The sequence below is a fragment of the Pristiophorus japonicus genome, chromosome 1 (assembly GCF_044704955.1).
Source record: "Pristiophorus japonicus isolate sPriJap1 chromosome 1, sPriJap1.hap1, whole genome shotgun sequence".
NCBI lineage: Eukaryota > Metazoa > Chordata > Chondrichthyes > Pristiophoridae > Pristiophorus > Pristiophorus japonicus.
In genome coordinates, this window is record NC_091977.1 from 544,789,588 (window position 1) to 544,809,587 (window position 20,000).

Here is a 20,000-nt window from a genome sequence, read left to right on the forward strand (position 1 = left end):
CATACGAGACACACAAACCCTGGGTATTGTACCCGAGAGAGAGAGAGACACACATCGTGGGTATTGTACCCGAGAGAGAGAGAGGGAGAGAGAGAGACACTCTGGGTATTGTACCCGGGAGAGAGAGAGAGCGAGAAAGAGAGAGACACACTCTGGGTATTGTACCTGGGAGAGAGAGAGAGCGAGAGAGACACACCCTGGATATTGTACCCGGGACAGAGAGAGAGAGAGAAAGAGAGAGAGCGAGAGAGAGAGAGACACACTCTGGGTATTGTACCCGGGAGAGAGAGCGAGAGAGAGAGACACACACCTTGGATATTATACCCCAGAGAGAGAGAGAGAGACCCTGGGTATTGTACCCGGGAGAGAGCAAGAGAGAGAGAGAGAGACACACCCTATGTATTGTACCCGGGAGAGACACACACCCTGGATATTATACCCCAGAGAGAGAGAGAGAGAGAGAGACCCTGGGTATTGTACCCGGGAGAGAGAGAGAGAGAGAGAGACCCTGGGTATTGTACCCGGGAGAGAGAGAGAGAGAGAGAGAGAGAGACACCTTGGGTATTGTACCCGGGAGAGAGAGAGAGAGGGAGAGAGAGAGAGAGAGAGAGAGAGAGAGACCCTGGGTATTGTACCCGGGAGAGAGAGAGAGAGACACACCCTGGGTATTGTACCCGGGAGAGACGCACACCCTGGATATTATACCCCAGAGAGAGAGAGAGAGAGAGACACACCCTGGATATTATACCCCAGAGAGAGAGAGAGACACACCCTGGGTATTGTACCCGGGAGAAACATACACCCTGGATATTATACCCCAGAGAGAGAGAGAGAGAGAGAGAGAGAGAGAGACCCTGGGTATTGTACCCGGGAGAGAGAGAGAGAGAGAGAGACCCTAGGTATTGTACCCGGGAGAGAGAGAGAGACACACCCTGGGTATTGTACCCGGGAGAGAGAGAGAGACACACCCTGGGTATTGTACCCGGGAGAGAGAGAGAGACCCTGGGTATTGTACCCGGGAGAGAGAGAGAGAGAGAGAGAGAGAGACACACCCTGGGTATTGTACCCGGGAGAGAGAGAGAGAGAGAGACCCTGGGTATTGTACCCGGGAGAGAGAGAGAGAGAGAGAGAGAGACACCCTGGGTATTGTACCCGGGAGTGAGAGAGAGAGAGAGAGAGAGACCCTGGGTATTGTACCCGGGAGAGAGAGACCCTGGGTATTGTATCCGGGAGAGAGAGAGAGAGAGAGAGAGAGAGAGACCCTGGGTATTGTACCCGGGAGAGAGAGAGAGAGAGACACACCCTGGGTATTGTACCCGGGAGAGAGAGAGAGAGACACACCCAGGGTATTGTACCCGGGAGAGAGAGAGAGAGAGAGAGAGAGAGACACACCCTGGGTATTGTACCCGGGAGAGAGAGAGAGAGAGAGAGAGAGACACACGCTGGGTATTGTACCCGGGAGAGAGAGAGAGAGAGCGAGACACACCCTGGGTATTGTACCCGGGAGAGAGAGAGAGAAAGAGAGAGACACACGCTGTGTATTGTACCCGGGAGAGAGAGAGAGAGAGAGAGACACACCCTGGGTATTGTACCCGGGGGAGAGAGAGAGAGAGAGAGAGAGAGAGAGAGAGAGACACACTCTGGGTATTGTACCCGGGAGAGAGAGAGAGAGAGAGAGAGGGACCTTGGGTATTGTACCCGGGAGAGAGAGAGAGAGAGACACACGCTGGGTATTGTACCCGGGAGAGAGAGAGAGAGAGAGAGAGACACACCCTGGGTATTGTACCCGGGAGAGACAGAGAGTGAGAGAGAGACACACGCTGGGTATTGTACCCGGGAGAGAGAGAGAGACACACCCTGGGTATTGTACCCGGGAGAGAGATATGTTGCAGCTGACATCGACCGCTAGCCTCGCTCATTGTCCAGTTGGAGGAGGGGCCGGGAGCTTGAACCTGAGCTGGCTGCTTTTCCCTCCCGTGTTCTCTGTGGTTCGGTGTGTGGAGGCCAGGAACTGCCTCCGACTCTCACCTCGACTAACCTCGCACAGACTGGCTTGAACTTGGGGCTTTCAAAGCCTGCGGGGTTTCTCTGTTGCTGTTTGTACCGGAAGAAACGCGTGTGCCTCAGACAGTTGCTCATGTGAGAGTGAAGACTGGGCTGACCCCAGTGGGCCAGGTGTCTGCAGAGTGTGTGTGTTGTCTCTGCACTGTGCTGTGACACACGCTTTTGGTATAAATCCAGTCTGTGATACTTATGTGAAGCAAAGAATATTCCATGAGAAAGATCAGTTGAAAGATTGCAGTCGATGATTTTTACCCGAGAACTGTCAGTGTGCTCTCCCACGAGTGCTTTTGTCGATTCCATATTTTCCTGCCCCCACATTAGCTGAAAAGTACATGTCCAATAGTGTGAAGTGACAGGCCCCAGGGCAGCAACTCAGTGAAAAACATAGCTACCTAGCTCCCCCTGATGGGTTAGTGGGGAATGGCGCCATCGGGGAAACACTCAGAACTTTAGAACATAAGAATTAGAAGCAGAAGTAGGCCGTATGGCCCCTCGAGCCTGTTCCGCCATTCAATAAGATCATGGTTGATCTTCGACCTCAACTCCACTTCCCTACTCGCTCCCCATATCCCTTGATTCACCGAGAGTCCACAAATCTATCGATCTCAGCCTTGAATATACTCAACGACTCAACACTCTCAGCCCTCTGGGGCAGAGAATTCCAAAGATTCACCACCCTCTGAGTGAAGAAGTTTCTCCTCGTCTCAGTCGTAACTGGCCGACCTCTTATCCTGAGACTGTGGCCCCTGGTTCTAGACTCCCCAGCCAGGGGGAAACATCCTCCCTGCATCTACCCTGTCAATCCCCTTCAGAATTTTATATATTTCAATGAGATCACCTCTCATTCTTCTAAACTCCAGAGAGTATAGGCCTAGTCGACTCAATCTCTCATCCTAAGATAGTCCTCTCATCCCAGGCATAAATCTCATGAACCTTTGTTGCACCGCCTCTAAAGCATGTATGTACTTTCTCAGATAAGCAGACCAAAACTCCAGGTGCGGTCTCACAATTGTAGTGTACAATTGTAGTGAGATTTCTGTACTCTTGTACTCCAACCCCCTTGCAATAAAGGCTAACATGACATTTGCCTTCCGAATCGCTTGCTGTACCTGCATGCTAACTCTCTGTGTTTCTTGTACTCGGACACTCTGAACAGCCACATTTAGTAGTTTCTCACCATTTGCCAAATATTCTGTTTTTCTATTCTTCCTACCGAAGTGAATAACCTCACATTTGCCCACATTATACTCCATCTGCCACCTCATTGCCCACTCACTTAACCTGTCTATATCTCTCTGCAGACTCTTTGTGTCCTGCTCTTGTGTCCTTTCCTTCATTACAACAGTTACTACACTTAAAAAAAAAAGTACTTCATTGGCCATAAAGTGCTTTGGGATGTCTGGCAATCATAAACAGCGCTATATAAATGCAGATCTTTCTTTTTCTTTCTCATAGCTTACTGTCCTGCCTAGCTTTGTATCGTCAGCAAGCTTGGATACATTGCACTCAGTCTCTTCATCCAAGTCATTGATATAGATTGTAAATAGCTGAGGCCCAAAAATTGATCCTTGTAGCACCAGTTACAGCCTGCCAACCGGAAAATGACCCATTTATCGGAATGCTCTGTTTTCTGTCCGTTAACCAATCCTCTCTCCATGCTAATACATTACCCCCAACCCCATGAGCCCTTATCTTGCGTAGCAACTTTTTAAGTGGCACCTTATCGAATGCCTTTTGGAAATCCAAATATACTACATCCACTGGTACTCCTTTATCTACCCTGCTAGTTACATCCTCAAAAACCTCTAATAAATTTATTACTGGTGTCAGGCTAACTGGCCTGTACTTCCCGGTTTTCTCTCTCCCTCCTTTCTTGAACGGCGGGGTTACATTTGCTACCTTCCAATCCACTGGAACTGTTCTAGGTAAAAGGGACTTTTGGAAGATCACAAACAATGCATCCACTATCTCTGCAGTCACCTCTTTTCAATCCCTAGGATGTAGGCCGTCGGGTCCATGGGATTTGTCGGCTTTTAATCCCATTAGTTTCTCCAGTATTTTTCTCCAGTGATATTAATGACTTTAAGTTGCTCACTGTTATTAGCCCCTTGGTTCCTCACTATTTTGGTGTGCTTTTAGTGTCTTCTATTGTGAAGAGATATAAAATATTTGTTTGAAGGCTCTGCCATTTCCTTACTTCTCCATAATAATTTCTCCTGTCTCCGCCTCTGCGGAACCAACGCTTACTTTTGCTGCTCTCTTCAATTTAACATACTCTTACAACCTTTTTTTATATTTCTTGCTCTCATTCTATTTTCTCCCTTCTTATCAATGTTTTGTTCACCTTTTGCTGGTTGCTAAAGCTCTCCCAATCCTCAGCTTTATTCTTTGCAACATTATAAGCCTCTTATTTTAATCTGAGTGAGCCATTCCTAAAGATTCCCAAGGTAATTACAGCCAATTAATTACTTTTGAAGTTTAGTTAGTGCTGAAATACATTGGCTTCCAGTTAAGCAACACCTCAATTTCAAAATCCTCATCCTTGTTTTCAAATCCCTCCATGGCCTCATCCCTCCCTATCGCTGTAATCTCCTCCAGCCCCACAACCCCCCCACCTCCCGAGATGCCTGCGCCCCTCTAATTCTGTCCTCTTGAGCATCCCTGATTATAATTGCTCAACCATTGGTGGCCGTGCCTTCTGTTGCCTGGCCCCAAGCTCTGGAACGCCCTCCCTAAACTTCTCTATCTCTCTGTCCTCTTTTAAGACGCTTCCCAAAACCTACCTCTTTGAACAAGCTTCTGCCCTAATTTCTCCTTATATGGCTTGGTATCAAATTTTGTTTGTTAGTGCAGCACCTTGGGGCGTTGTACTCTGCACAGCCAATGTCCGCAAAGAGCGATGTGGTCAATGACCAGTTCATCTGTTTGTGATGGTGATGGTTCAGGATAAACATTGACCAGGACCCTGGGCAAACACCCTGGCTCCTCTTCCGTGGCATCGTACACATCCACCCGAGAGGGCAAACGGGGTTTAATGTCTCATCCGAAAGACGGCACTTCAACGCTCCCTCAGTGCTGCTCCCTCGACAGTGCAGCACTCCCTCAGTGCTGCTCCTCCGACAGTGCGGCGCTCCCTCAGTACTGTCCCTCCGACAGTGTGGCACTCCCTCAGCACTGCCCCTCCGACAGTGCGGCACTCCCTCAGTACTGCTCCTCCGACAGTGCGGCGCTCTCTCAGCACTGCCCCTCCGACAGTGCGGCGCTCCCTCAGCACTGCCCCTCCGACAGTGCGGCGCTCCCTCAGCACTGCCCCTCCGACAGTGCGGCGCTCCCTCAGCGCTGCCCCTCCGACAGTGCGCCGCTCCCTCAGCACTGCTCTGGGAGTATCAGCCTAGATGTTGTGCTAGTGTTTCTGCAGTGGGACTTTGAAACCACAACCCTCTGCCTCGGAGACGAGAGTACTGCCCACTGAGCGAGCCAGTAATCAATAGATCTATCAAATAGTTGTATTTTATAGCACGCTTGGCAGGCACTGACTAGAATGTGGGATAACCGCCTCCTAAAACATTCCACTGTCTCAGCTGATGGTCCAGTGTCTGCACTGGGCAGGTGGGCCGTCCTCTGCTGAGTGTCACGGCCCTGAATAGGCTGTCATCAAGGGCTGCATTCAGAAAGGAGTTGGGTCATTGCAAGAACGTTGGTAGATGGGTGTGAGTGGGAATAAGATTAAGAATGGTCAGATAAGGTCATTAAGTTTGGGTACAGTTATATCGTGGGTCTGGTCCTGGACAGTAACCCAGAGGTCCAGGGGAGCGGGTAGGGAAGTGGAGCTGAGCCCATGATCAGATCAGCCATGATCTTGTTGAATGGTGGAGCAGGCTCGAGGGGCCGAATGGCCCAACTCCTGCTCCTGTTATGTTTTTATGAGTCGTGAGTTGAAATCCCACCAGGGAAACACCTGAGGCTGTAGCGTAGAGCAAAGCTTTGGTACATATGCAGTTCAGTTCATTTCTTTCGTTAAAACGCGACCTGCGGAGGGAACAGGCTGTCTACATCAGGCAGTTGCACAATAAACTTCATGAGGGTACAAAAAGACGACAGACACATTTGCGGCGTTGATGAGGGATTCTTGGTTATTTAACTGGATTAATGATGCTGCTCGAGTGCTGACGATGTTCACTGACGAGTGCCTTCAGATGCTTTCATGACAAGTTGGGAAACAGAATTCAATAAATCTGCTCATTTGTGGCGTCAGGAAAAGTCATCATGAAAACTGCCGAATTGTCGTAAAAACTCACCTGGGTCACTGATGTCCTTCAGAGAAGGGAACCTGCCGACCCGGTTGGGGCTACACGTGACTCCAGTCCCACATTGTGTGTTGACTCTTGATGCCCTCAGGACAACGAGGGGCGGGCAATAAACTCGCCGCCAGGTTGCCCCACAGCCCAGGAAATAAATGAAAAATGATCTGCGAGAGATGAGCGACCTTTGATAAGAACACTCGAATCTAAGAAATAGGAGCAGGAGTCGGCCATACGGCCCCTCGAGCCTGCTCCGCCATTTAATATCATGGCTGATCCGATCATGGACTCAGCTCCACTTCCCTGCCCGCCCCTCCATAACCCTTCACTCCCTTATCTGTCTATCTCCACCTTAAATATATTCAATGACCCAGCCTCCACAGCTCTCTGGGGCAGAGAATTCCACAGATTTACAGCCCTCTGAGAGAAGAAATTCCGCCTCATCTCAGTTTTAAATGGGCGGCCCCTTATTCTGAAACTATGCCCCCTAGTTCTAGATTCCCCCACAAGGGGAAACAACCTCTCTTGCATTTACCCTGTCAAGCCCCCTCACAATCTTGTATATTTCAATATCATTCCTCGTTGTCGCTGAGCGAACAAGGAGGCCAGTGAGTTAGCTTGAATGAACTGACGGTGTGCATTGTGTTTGTCAGGGAATCGTGGGCAATCTGTCGAGTGGGAAGTCCGCTCTCGTTCACCGGTATCTGACAGGAACCTACGTGCAGGAGGAGTCCCCTGAAGGTAATGTGTGTTATGTGTATGTTATACTGCCTGGCCAAGCTACTGTTGGTTGCGGGGCTAAGGGGCGTGTCTATGACTTACTTCCTTGTAGTCTTGCAGTGTGATAAAGGCATTGGTGAATTACGATAATACGCGGGACTTCGTGGCGGAAGATGGAGATAATGTTTCATTCTGGCCGGTAACTTCACTCAATAACTGAATGCGGACCAGCGCAGGCGGTGAGGTGAGGTGTTACCGAGCGTAGGTAAGCACCGCCTCACACAGCCGACTGTCTGGTGCTGCAGTCATTACGCAGCGTTGTCTGGATCAAGCTGAGTTTAGCTAGTGTTTAGTTGGAGACAAATTTAAAATAAAGAATAGAAAATCCTGCTGATGGCCTGAACCTTTCACATGGTACGGAGCTGAAAACCCACGAGAGAGCTAGCTTTGCCCTGTATTACGGGGCAGGTATTTGTTATATTACGGGTATTAGGAGTCAACCACATTGCGCCTGTGTGATTCCACTCCCACACTGTGGTTGACACAATGCCCTTGAGGGGATGATAGAATGCATGGCACAGAAACAGGCCATTCAACCCACCTGCTTTGTGCTCCACACGAGCCTCCTCCTACTCTGTTTCATCTCACTGTATCATCACGACAAAGGTGTCTGTGGTTCTGGGCAGTAGCTATGGCCTCGCCGACAGTGCCTGCATCCTGGTGACAGCCTCAGCTCACTGTGGGAGGGTCAGTACTGAGGGAGTGCCGCACTGTGGGAGGGGCAGTACTGAGGGAGCGGCGCATTGTGGGAGGGTCAGTACTGAGGGAGCGCCGCACTGTCGGAGGGGCAGTACTGAGGGAGTGCCGCACTGTCGGAGGGGCAGTACTGAGGGAGTGCCCCACTGTCGGAGGGGCAGTACTGAGGGAGCGCCGCATTGTGGGAGGGTCAGTACTGAGGGAGTGCCACACTGTCGGAGGGGCAGTACTGAGGGAGCGCCGCACTGTCGGAGGGGCAGTACTGAGGGAGTGCCCCACTGTCGGGTGGATATAAAAGGTCCCATTGCACAACTCCAAAATAAAACAACGAAGGATTTTCTCCTAGTGTCTTGGCAAACATTCATCCAGCAATACATGTTGCTAACACAGATAGCTTATCATTTATCACACTGCTAGTTGTCTGACATTGCTGTGCACAAATTGACTGCCTGTTTTCCCTAAATAGTAGTGAAGTGACTTTACTTCGCAAGTGATACGGTGCTTATCATGTGTTTTGGAATGTCCCGAGAATGTGAATGGCACTGTATAAATTCAAGTTCTTTCTTACATCCTCCTCCGCCCTTACTCCCTTGGTGCTCAACTGTGCATTGTCCACAGGCACGTCACCAAAAAGACACTAATCATGGAATGATGCAGCACAGGAAGAGGCCATTCCGCCCATCATGCCTTTGTCGGCTCTTTGACAGAGCGATCCAGTTCGGGCTTTAAACTAAATAGTGGGGCGAGGGATCAGGTGAGCGGAATTGTAAAAAGAGAAAGGAGAAGCCAAAAGTGCAGGGTAGCAATAGGGGTAATGATAACCAGAGTGTGACAGGGAGGGACAGAGCGTGTACACATAAGACAAAATTAAAAGCTCTATATCTGAACACACGAAGCATTCGTAACAAGATGGGTGAGTTGACGGCACAAGTAGAAATAAATGAGTATGATCTGATTGCCATTACAGAGACATGGTTGCAAGATGACCAAGGCTGGGAACTGAATATTCAGGGGTATTTGCCATTTCGTAAGGATAGGCAGAAAGGAAAGGGAGGTGGGGTAGCTCCGTGAATAAGGGATGAGATCAGTGCAGTGGTGAGAAATAATCTTGGCTCAGAAGATCAAGATGTAGAAATCAGTTTGGGTGCAGATAAGAAATAATGAGGGTAGAAAGTCACTGGTGGGTGTCGTCTACAGGCCCCTAACAGTAGCTACACTGTAGGACCGAGTATAAATCAAGAAATAATAGAGGTTTGTAAGAAAGGTACAGCAATAATCATGGGTGATTTTAATTTTCATATAGATTGGACAAATCAAATTGACAAAGGTAGCCTGGAAGATGATTTCATAGAGTGTATCCGGGATGGTTTTTTGCAACAAAATGTAGAACTAACCAGAGAGCAGGCTATTTTAGATCTGGTAATGTGTAACGAGCCTGGACTAATTAATGATCTCGTAGTGAAGGATCCTCTTGGGAAGCCTGATCACAGCATGGTAGAATTTCAAATTCAGTTCGAGGGTGAGAAAGCTAGTTCTCAAGCTCGTGTCCTGAACTTAAATAAAGGTAATTACAAAGGTATGAGGGCAGAGCTGGTCAAAGTGGCCTGGGAAAATAGATTAAAGGGTAAGACTGTAGAAAAGCAGTGGCAGACATTTAAGGAGATATTTCATAACTCTCAGCAAAGTTATATTCCAGTGAGAAAGAAAGACTCTCAGAGAAGGATGAACCATCTGTGGCTAACTAATGAAGTAAAGGATGGTATAACATTACAAACAAAGGCGTACGATGTTGCGAAGAACAGTGGAAGGCCAGAGAATTGGGGAATTTTTAGAAACCAGCAAAGGACAACTAAAAAAAATGATAGAGGGAGAAGTTAGTTTATGAGAGTAAACTAGCAAGAAATATAAAACAGAGTAAGAGCTTCTGCAGGTATATAAAAAGCAAGCGAGTAGCTAAAGTAAACGTTAGTCCCTTAGAGGATGAGACTGGGGAATTAATAATGGGAAATAGAGAAATGGCGGAGACTTTGAACAAATATTTTGTATCGGTCTTCACGGTAGAAGACACTAAAAGCATCCCAATAATTGATAATCAAGGGACTATTTGGGGAGGGGGGAATTTAAAATAATCATTACCACTATAGAAAAAGTACTAGGAAAACTAATGGGACTAAAGGTGGACAAGTCCCCTGGACCCGATGGCCTGCATCCTCGGGTCTTAAAAGAAGTGGCTGCAGAGATAGTGGATGCATTGGTTGTAAGCTACCAAAATTCCCTGAAATCTGGAGAGATTCCAGCGGACTGGAAAACTGCAAATGTAACGCCCCTATTTAAGAAAGGAGGGAGACAGAAAGCAGGAAACTATAAACCAGTTAACCTAACATCTGTCATTGGGAAAATGCTGGACACCATCATTAAGGAAGTAGCAGCAGGACATTTAGAAAATCATGATGCAGTCGAGCAGAGTCAACATGGTTTTATGAAGGGGAAATCATGTTTGACAAATTTGCTGGAGTTCTTTGAAGATGTAACGAACAGGGTGGATAAAGGGGAACCAGTGGTTGTCATGTATTTGGATTTCCAGAAGGCATTCGATAAGATGCCACATAAAAGGTTACAGCACAACATACCAGCTCACGGGGTTAGTGGTAATATATTAACGTGGATAGAGGATTGGCTAACTAACAGAAAACAGAGAGTCGGGATAAATGGGTCATTTTTAGATCGACAAACTGTAACTAGGGATCGGTGCTGGGGCCTCACATTTACAATCTATATTAATGATTTGGATGAAGGGACTGAGTGTAATGTAGCCAAGTTTGCTGATGATACAAAGATGGGTGGGAAAGCAAGTTGTGAGGAGGAAGCAAAGAATCTACAAAGGGATATAGACAGGCTAAGTGAGTGGGCAAACATTTGGCAGATAGAGTATAATGTGGGAAAATGTGAAATTATCCACTTTGGACACGAAACACAAAAAGTTAGTAGGCAGGTACAGCAAGTAATTAGGAAGGCAAATGGAATGTTGGCCTTTATTGCAAGGGGGATAGAGTATAAAAGTAGGGAAGTCCTGCTACAACTGTCATCATAGGCAGTCCCTTGGAATCGAGGAAGACTTGCTCCCACTCTTAAAATGAGTCTATAGGTGGCTGAACAGTCCAATATGGGAATTACAGTCCCTGTCACAGGTGGGACAGACAGTGGTTGAGGGAAGGGGAGGGTGGGACTGGTTTGCCGCATGCTCTTTCCGCTGCCTGCGCTTGGTTTCTGCATGCTCTCGGCGACAAGACTCGAGGTGCTCAGCGTCCTCCTGGATGCACTTCCTCCACTTAGGGCAGTCTTTGGCCAGGGACTCCCAGGTGTCGGTGGGGATGTTGCACTTTATCAGGGAGGCTTTGAGGGTGTCCTTGTAACGTTTCCTCTGCCCACCTTTGGCTCGTTTGCCGTGAAGGAGTTCCGAGTAGAGCGCTTGCTTTGGGAGTCTCGTGTCTGGCATGTGATCAATGTGGCCTGCCCAGCGGAGCTGATCGAGTGTGGTCAGTGCTTCGATGCTGGGGATGTTGGCCTGGTCGAGGACGCTAATGTTGGTGCGTCTGTCCTCCCAGGGGATTTGTAGGATCTTGCGGAGACATCGTTGGTTGTATTTCTCCAGCGACTTGAGGTGTCTACTGTACATGGTCCATGTCTCTGAGTCATACAGGAGGGCGGGTATTACTACAGCCCTATAGACCATAGAAACATAGAAAATAGGTGTATGAGTAGGCCATTCGGCCCTTCGAGCCTGCACCACCATTCAATAAGATTATGGCTGATCATTCCTTCAGTACCCCTTTCCTGCTTTCTCTCCATACTCCTTGATCCCCTTAGCCGTAAAGGCCATATCTAACTCCCTCTTGAATATATCCAATGAACTGGCATCAACAACTCTCTGCGGCAGGGAATTCCATAGGTTAACAACTCTCTTGAGAGAAGAAGTTTCTCCTCATCTCAGTCCTAAATGGACTACCCTTTATCCTAAGACTGTGTCCCCTGGTTCTGGACTTCCCCAACATCGGGAACATTCTACCCGCATCTAACCTGTCCAGTCCCGTCAGAATCTTTTATGTTTCTATGAGATCCCCTCTCATCCTTCTAAACTCCAGTGTATAAAAGCCCAGTTGATCCAGTCTCTCCTCATATGTTAGTCCTGCCATCCCAGGAATCAGTCTGGTGAACCTTCACTGCACTCCCTCAATAGCAAGAACGTCCTTCCTCAGATTAGGAGACCAAAACTGAACACAATATTCCAGATGAGGCCTCACCAAGGCCCTGTACAACTGCAGTAAGACCTCTCTGCTATTATATTCAAATCCTCTAGCTATGAAGGCCAACATACCATTTGCCTTCTCCACCGCCTGCTGTACCTGTATGCCAACTTTCAATGACTGATGAACAATGACACCCAGGCCTCGTTGCACCTCCCCTTTTCCTAATCTGCCGCCATTCAGATAATATTCTGTCTTCGCGATTTTGCCCCCAAAGTGGATAACCTCATATTTATCCACATTATACTGCATCTGCCATGCATTTGCCCACTCACCTAACCTGTCCAAGTCACCCTGCAGCCTCATAGCGTCCCCCTCACAGCTCACACCATGAGCTTGGTGGTAGATGTGCGGGCCTGGTCTTCAAACACTCTTTTCCTCAGGCGGCCGAAGGCTGCACTGGCGCACTGGAGGCGGTGTTAAATCCTGTCGTCAATGTCTGATCTTGTTGATGAGAGGCTTCCGAGCAATGGGAAATTGTCCACGTTGTCCAGGGCCGTGCCATGGATCTTGATGACTGGGAGGCAGTACTGTGCGGCGAGGACAGGCTGGTGGAGGACCTTTGTCTTACGGATGTTTTGCGTAAGGCCCATGCTTTCGTACGCCTGAGTGAATACGTCGACTGTGCCCTGGAGTTCAGCCTCTGTATGTGCGCACAGACTCCGGCGTTGTCCGCGTACTGTAGCTTGACGACAGAAGTTGGAGTGGTCTTGGACCTGGCCTGGAGATGACGAAGGTTGAACAGGTTCCCACTGGTCCTGTAGTTTAGTTCCACTCCAGCGGGGAGCTTGTTGACTGTGAGGTGGAGCATGACAGCATGGAAGGTTGAAAAGAGGGTTGGGCGATGATGCAGCCCTGTTTGACCCCTGTCCGGTCGTGGATTGGGTCTGTAATGGATCCGTTGGTAAGCATCGCAGTCTGCATGTCATCGTGGAGCAGGCAGAGGATGGTGACGAACTTTTGGGAGCGTCTGAAATGGAGGAGGACGCTCCATAGACTCTCGCGGTTGACAGTGTCAAAGGTCAACTGTACAACACGTTGGTCAGACCACACCTGGAGTACTGTGTAAAGTTTTGGTTTCCTTATTTAAGGAAGGGTAAAACTGCACCAGAGTCAGTTCAGAGAAGCTTGACGAAGTTGATTCCTGAGATGAAGGGGTTATCACATGAAGAACGGGTGAGCAGGTCGGTCTTATACTCAATGGAGTTTCGAAGATTTAGTCTCCCAAGGTCCACGTTGTCCAGGGCCGTGGATCTTGATGACGGGGGGGCAGTGCTGTGTGGCCAGGTCAGGTTGGTGGAGGATCTTTATCTTACAGATAGTTAGCATAAGGCCCATGCTTTTGTACGCCTCAGTGAAGATGTTGACGATGACTTGGAGTTCAGTCTCTGAATGTGCGCAGACACAAGCATCGTCCGCATACTATAGCTCAACGACAGAGGATGGGGCGGTCTTGGATCTGGCCTGGAGACGACAAAGAGTGAACAGGTTCCCACTTGTTCTATAGTTTAGTTCCACTCCAGCGGGGAACTTGTTGAGTGTGAGATGGAGCACTGCAGCGAGGAAGATCGAGAAGAGGGTTGGCGCGATGACGCAACCCTGCTTGACCCCGGTGCGGACGTGGATTGAGTCTGTGGTGGATCCGTTGGTCAAGATCACAGCCTGCATGATGTGGAGCAGGCGGAGGATGGCGACAAACTTTTGGGGGCAGCTGAAATGGAGGAGGACGCTCCATAGTCCCTCACGGTTAACAGTGTCAAAGAAGGCCATGTACAAGGGTTGGTGCTGTTCCCCGCATTCTGTTGGAGTTGTCGCGTCGTAAAGATCATGTCCGTTGTACCCCGTAGTGGATGGAATCCACACTGCGACTCCGGGAGGAGCTCCTCAGCCACAGGGAGAAGACGATTGAGGAGGATTCTAGCGACGACTTTCCCAGTGGCTGATAACACGGAGATTCCTCTGTCGTTGCTGCAGTCGGACTTGTCCCCTTTTTTAAAGATGGCCACGATTATTGCATCTCTGAGATCTCCTGGCATGCTCTCCTCCTTCCAGATGAGAGAGATGAGGTCACGCATTTGTGCCAAGGGTACCTCTTCGCCATGATCTTATTGAATGGCGGTGCAGGCTTGAAGTGCTGAATGGCCAACTCCTGCACCTATTTTCTGTGTTTCTATACTTTAGTGCCTCAGCGGGGATTCTAACCACTCCTGTTGCCTTGTTCTTGAGCTGGCGGATGGCCTTTTCTACCTCGTGCAGGGCTGGGATTTTGCTGAGATGGGGGCGGGTAGCATGCTGCGGGATGGAGTCGAGGACACTCGTGTCAAAGGCAGAGTCTCGATTAAGGGGATCTTCGAAGTGCACCTTCCAGCGGGCCCTGACTGCCTCGGTGTCCTTGATGAGTGTCTCCCCGTTCTTGGCCAGCAGTGGGGTGGGGCATTGAGCTTGGGTTATTGGTGGCCTTGACTGCGGTGAAGAAATCCTCGCACATCATGGCTGATGGCCAGCTGCTGAATCTCCTGTGCTTTCTCCATCCACTATCTATTCTTTTTTTGCTGGGCCTCGGCCGTAAGCCGTCTATAAAGCTGCTTTGCTGCTCCCGAGTTGGGTGGTTGTTTTAGGTTCAGAAATGCCCTGCGCTTGGGATTTATTAACTCTTGGATCTCCTGGTCATTCTCATCAAACCAGTCCTGGTGTGCCTATTATCAGCAAGGGCAGATATTGACGACGAGATTCAACACCGCCTCCAGTGCGCCTTCGGCACCCTGAGGAAAAGAGTGTTTGAAGACCAGGCCCTCAAATCTGGCACCAAGCTCATGGTCTACAGGGCTGTAGTAATAACCCGCCCTCCTGTATGGCTCAGAGACATGGACCATGTACAGTCGACACCTCAAGTTGCTGGAGAAATACCACCAACGATGTCTCCGCAAGATCCTGCAAATCCCCTGGGAGGACAGACGCACCAACATTAGTGTCCTCGACCAGGCCAACATCCCCAGCATCGAAGCACTGTCCACACTCGACTAGCTCCGCTGGGCAGGGCCACATTGTTCACATGCCAGACACGAGACTCCCAAAGCAAGCGCTCTACTCTGAACTCCTTCATGGCAAACGAGCCCCAGGTGGGCAGAGGAAACGTTTCAAGGACACCCTCAAAGCCTCCCTGATAAAGTGCAACATCCCCACCGACACCTGGGAGTCCCTGGCCAAAGACCGCCCTAAGTGGAGGAAGTGCATCCGGGAGGGCGCTGAGCACCTCGAGTCTCATCGCCGAGAGCATGCAGAAACCAAGCGCAGGCAGCGGAAGGAGTGTGCGGCAAACCTGTCCCACCAACCCTTTCCCTCAACCACTATCTGTCCCACCTGTGACAGGGACTGTAATTCCCATATTGGACTGTTCAGTCACCTGAGAACTCACTTTTGGAGTGGAAGCAAGTCTTCCTCGATTTCGAGGGACTGCCTATGATGATGGAGAAGATTTAGAGGTGTTCTTACTGAAAGATATAAGATTCTGAGGGGGCTTGACAAGATAGATGCAGAGAGGATGTTTCCCCTCGTGGGGGAATCTAGAACTAGGGGGCTTAATTTCAGAATAAATTAAACGGAATTGAGGAGGAATTTCTTCTCAGAGGGTCGTGAATCCTTGAAACTCTACATCAGAGAGCTGTGGAGGCTGGGTCATTAAATGTATTTAAGGTGGAGGTGGACAAATTTTTGAAAGATAGGGGAGTCAAAGGTTATGGGGAGTGGGCGGGGAAGTGGAGTTGAGTCCATGATCAGATCAGCCATGATCTTATTGAATGGCGGAGCAGGCTCGAGGGGCCAAATGGCCGACTCCTGCTCCTATTTCTTATGTTCTTAATTAGTCCCACTCCCCCCTGCTCTTTCCCCATAACCCTGCAAAATTTTCCTTCTCAAGTATTTATTCAATTCTCTTTTGAAAGTTACCATAAGAACATAAGAAATAGGAGCAGGAGTAGGCCATACGGCCTCTCGAGCCTGCTCCGCCATTTAATACGTCCTTATCGCTCAAAAATCTGTCTATCTCCGCTTTAAACATATTCAATGACCCAGCCTCCACAGCTCTCTGGGGCAGTGAATTCCACAGATTTACAACCCTCAGAGAGAAGAAATTCCTCCTCATCTCAGTTTTAAATGGATGGCCCCTTATTCTGAGATAATGTCCCCTAGTTATAGTTTCCCCTATGAGTGGAGCTATCCTCTCTGTATCCACCTTGTCGAGCCCCTTCATTATCTTATATGTTTCAATAAGATCACCTCTCATTCTTCTGAACTCCAATGTGTGTAGGCCTAATCTACTCAACCTATCTTCATAAGTCAACCCCCTCATCTCCGGAATCAACCTAGTGAACCTTCTCTGAACAGCCTCCAATGCAAGTATATCCTTCCTTAAATACGGAGACCAAAACTGCACGCAGTACTCCAGGTGTGGCCTCACCAATACCCTGTACAGTTGTAGCAGGACTTCCCTGCTTTTATACTCCATCCCCCTTGCAATAAAGGCCAACATTCCATTTGCCTTCCTGATCACTTGCTGTACCTGCAGACTAACTTTTTGTGTTTCATGCACAAGGACCTCCAGATCCCTCTGTACCACAGCATTTTGGAGTCTTTCTCCATTTAAATTATAATTTGCTTTTTTTTTGCCAGTGTGGATAACCTCACATTTTCCCACATTATACACCATCTGCCAATTTTTGCCCACTCACTTAGCCTGTCTATATCCCTTTGCAGATTCTTTGTGTCCTCCTCACAACTTGCTTTCCCACCCATCGTTGTATCATCAGCAAACTTGTCTACATTACACTCGGTCCCTTCATCCAAGTCATTAATATAGATTGTAAATAGTTGAATCTGCTCCCACCGCCCTTTTAGGCAGTGCATTCCAGATCACAACAACTCGCTGCGTAAAAACATTCTCCCCATCTCTCCTTAGTTCTTTTGCCTTAAATCTGTGCACTCTGGTTACCGACCCTCCTGCCCCCGGGAATACTTTCTCCTTATTTACTCCGTCAAAACTTCTCATGATTTTGAATGCCTCTATTAAATTTTCTCGTAACCTTCTCTGCTCTAAGGTGAACAACTCCAGCTCCTCTGTACATAATTGAAGTCCCTCATTCCTGGAACCATTCACGTAAAGTTCCTCTGCACCCTCCCCAAGGCCCTGACATCCTTCCTGAAGTGTGAATGAACGAAGGATGAAGGTGCTGTGTTTAATTCTGTCCCATACTGTATCATTCAGATAGCTGGCTAAGTACATCGGCACTGTACCAAACCACGCCACTTCCTGGCACTGTACCAAACCACACCACTTCCTGGCACTGTACCAAACCACGCCACTTCCTGGCACTGTACCAAACCACACCACTTCCTGGCACTGTACCAAACCACACCACTTCCTGGCACTGTACCAAACCATGCCACTCGCCGGCACTGTACCAAACCAGGCTACTTCCTGGCACTTTGCCAAACCACGCCACTAGCCGGCACAGTACCAAACCACACCACTTCCCAGCACTGTACCAAACCACACCGCTTCCCAGCACTGTACCAAACCACGCCACTTCCTGGCACAGTACCAAACCACACCACTTCCCAGCACTGTACCAAACCACACCACTTCCCAGCACAGTACCAAACCACACCACTTCCCAGCACTGTACCAAACCACGCCACTTCCTGGCACTGTCCCAAACCACGCCACTTCCTGGCACAGTACCAAACCACACCACTTCCCAGCACTGTACCAAACCACACCACTTCCCAGCACTGTACCAAACCACACCGCTTCCCAGCACTGTACCAAACCACGCCACTTCCTGGCACTGTACCAAACCATGCCACTAGCCGGCACTGTACCAAACCACACCACTTCCCAGCACAGTACCAAACCACACCGCTTCCCAGCACTGTACCAAACCACGCCACTTCCTGGCACTTTGCCAAACCATGCCACTAGCCGACACTGTACCAAACCACGCCGGCACTTTGCCAAACCACGCGATTTCCCGGCACTGTGCCAAACCACGCCACTTCCTTCACCGGCACCGTGTCTGACACTCTTTAAGCTGCATTCAGTGAATGGAATGTTTTGCCAAAGCTCATTGTGCCTGTTGTAAATATTCTGCGGCAGCAACACCTGGAGGCTTCAACTGGGTACTACAGGGGGATCCCAGGAGGTGTCAGTATACACAGGGGGTCCCCGGGGAGTGTGTCAGTATATACAGGGGGATCCCAGGAGGTGTCAGTATACACAGGGGGTCCCCGGGAGTGTGTCAGTATATACAGGTGGTCCCGGGGAGTGTGTCAGTATATACAGGGGGATCCCAGGAGGTGTCAGTATTTACCGGGGGTCCCGGGGAGTGTGTCAGTATATACAGGGGGATCCCAGGAGGTGTCAGTATACACAGGGGGTCCGCGGGAGTGTGTCAGTATTTACAGGGGGATCCCAGGAGGTGTCAGTATACACAGGGGGTCCCCGGGGAGTGTGTCAGTATATACAGGGGGATCCCAGGAGGTGTCAGTATATACAGGGGGTCCCCGGGGAGTGTGTCAGTATATACAGGGGGTCCCCGGGGAGTGTGTCAGTATACACAGGGGGTCCCCGGGGAGTGTGTCAGTATACACAGGGGGTCCCCGGGGAGTGTGTCAGTATACACAGGGGGTCCCCGGGGAGTGTGTCAGTATATACAGGGGGATCCCAGGAGGTGTCAGTATACACAAGGGGTCCCCGGGGAGTGTGTCAGTATATACAGGGGGTCCCCGGGAGTGTGTCAGTATATACAGGGGGATCCCAGGAGGTGTCAGTATACACAGGGGGTCCCCGGGGAGTGTGTCCGTATTTACAGGGGGATCCCAGGAGGTGTCAGTATACACAGGGGGTCCGCGGGAGTGTGTCAGTATATACAGGGGATCCCAGGAGGTGTCAGTATACACAGGGGGTCCCCGGGGAGTGTGTCCGTATTTACAGGGGGATCCCAGGAGGTGTCAGTATACACAGGGGGTCCCGGGGAGTGTGTCAGTATTTACCGGGGGTCCCGGGGAGTGTGTCAGTATTTACAGGGGGATCCCAGGAGGTGTCAGTATATACAGGGGGTCCCCGGGGAGTGTGTCAGTATTTACAGGGGGTCCCCGGGGAGTGTGTCAGTATATACAGGGGGTCCCCGGGGAGTGTGTCAGTATATACAGGGGGTCCCGGGGAGTGTGTCAGTATATACAGGGGGTCCCGGGGAGTGTGTCAGTATTTACAGGGAGTCCCCGGGGAGTGTGTCAGTATATACAGGGGGTCCCGGGGAGTGTGTCAGTATATACAGGGGGTCCCGGGGAGTGTGTCAGTATTTACAGGGAGTCCCCGGGGAGTGTGTCAGTATATACAGGGGGTCCCCGGGGAGTGAGTCAGTATATACAGGGGGTCCCCGGGGAGTGTGTCAGTATATACAGGGGGTCCCGGGGAGTGTGTCAGTATATACAGGGGGTCCCGGGGAGTGTGTCAGTATTTACAGGGAGTCCCCGGGGAGTGTGTCAGTATATACAGGGGGTCCCCGGGGAGTGTGTCAGTATATACAGGGGGTCCCGGGGAGTGTGTCAGTATATACAGGGGGTCCCCGGGGAGTGTGTCAGTATATACAGGGGGTCCCCGGGGAGTGTGTCAGTATATACAGGGGGTCCCGGGGAGTGTGTCAGTATTTACGGGGGTCCCCGGGAGTGTGTCAGTATTTACAGGAAGTCCCCGGGAGTGTGTCAGTATTTACAGGGGGATCCCAGGAGGTGTCAGTATATACAGGGGGTCCGCGGGAGTGTGTCAGTATTTATAGGGGGGCCCCGGGAGTGTGTCAGT

At 49.8% G+C, this 20,000-nt stretch overlaps 1 protein-coding gene across 5 annotated transcripts in view; it reads left to right on the forward strand.

Annotated features, from left to right (window-relative positions):
* The window catches only part of LOC139278449 (arf-GAP with GTPase, ANK repeat and PH domain-containing protein 1-like), a 578,697-nt gene that overhangs the window by 315,102 nt on the left and 243,595 nt on the right, over positions 1–20,000 (forward strand). For all 5 annotated transcript variants that reach the window (XM_070897250.1, XM_070897276.1, XM_070897267.1 and 2 more), the window contains exon 3: positions 7,019–7,106. In XM_070897250.1, coding sequence (XP_070753351.1) covers positions 7,019–7,106 — 88 coding nt within the window. The remainder of the gene's footprint in view (positions 1–7,018; positions 7,107–20,000) is intronic.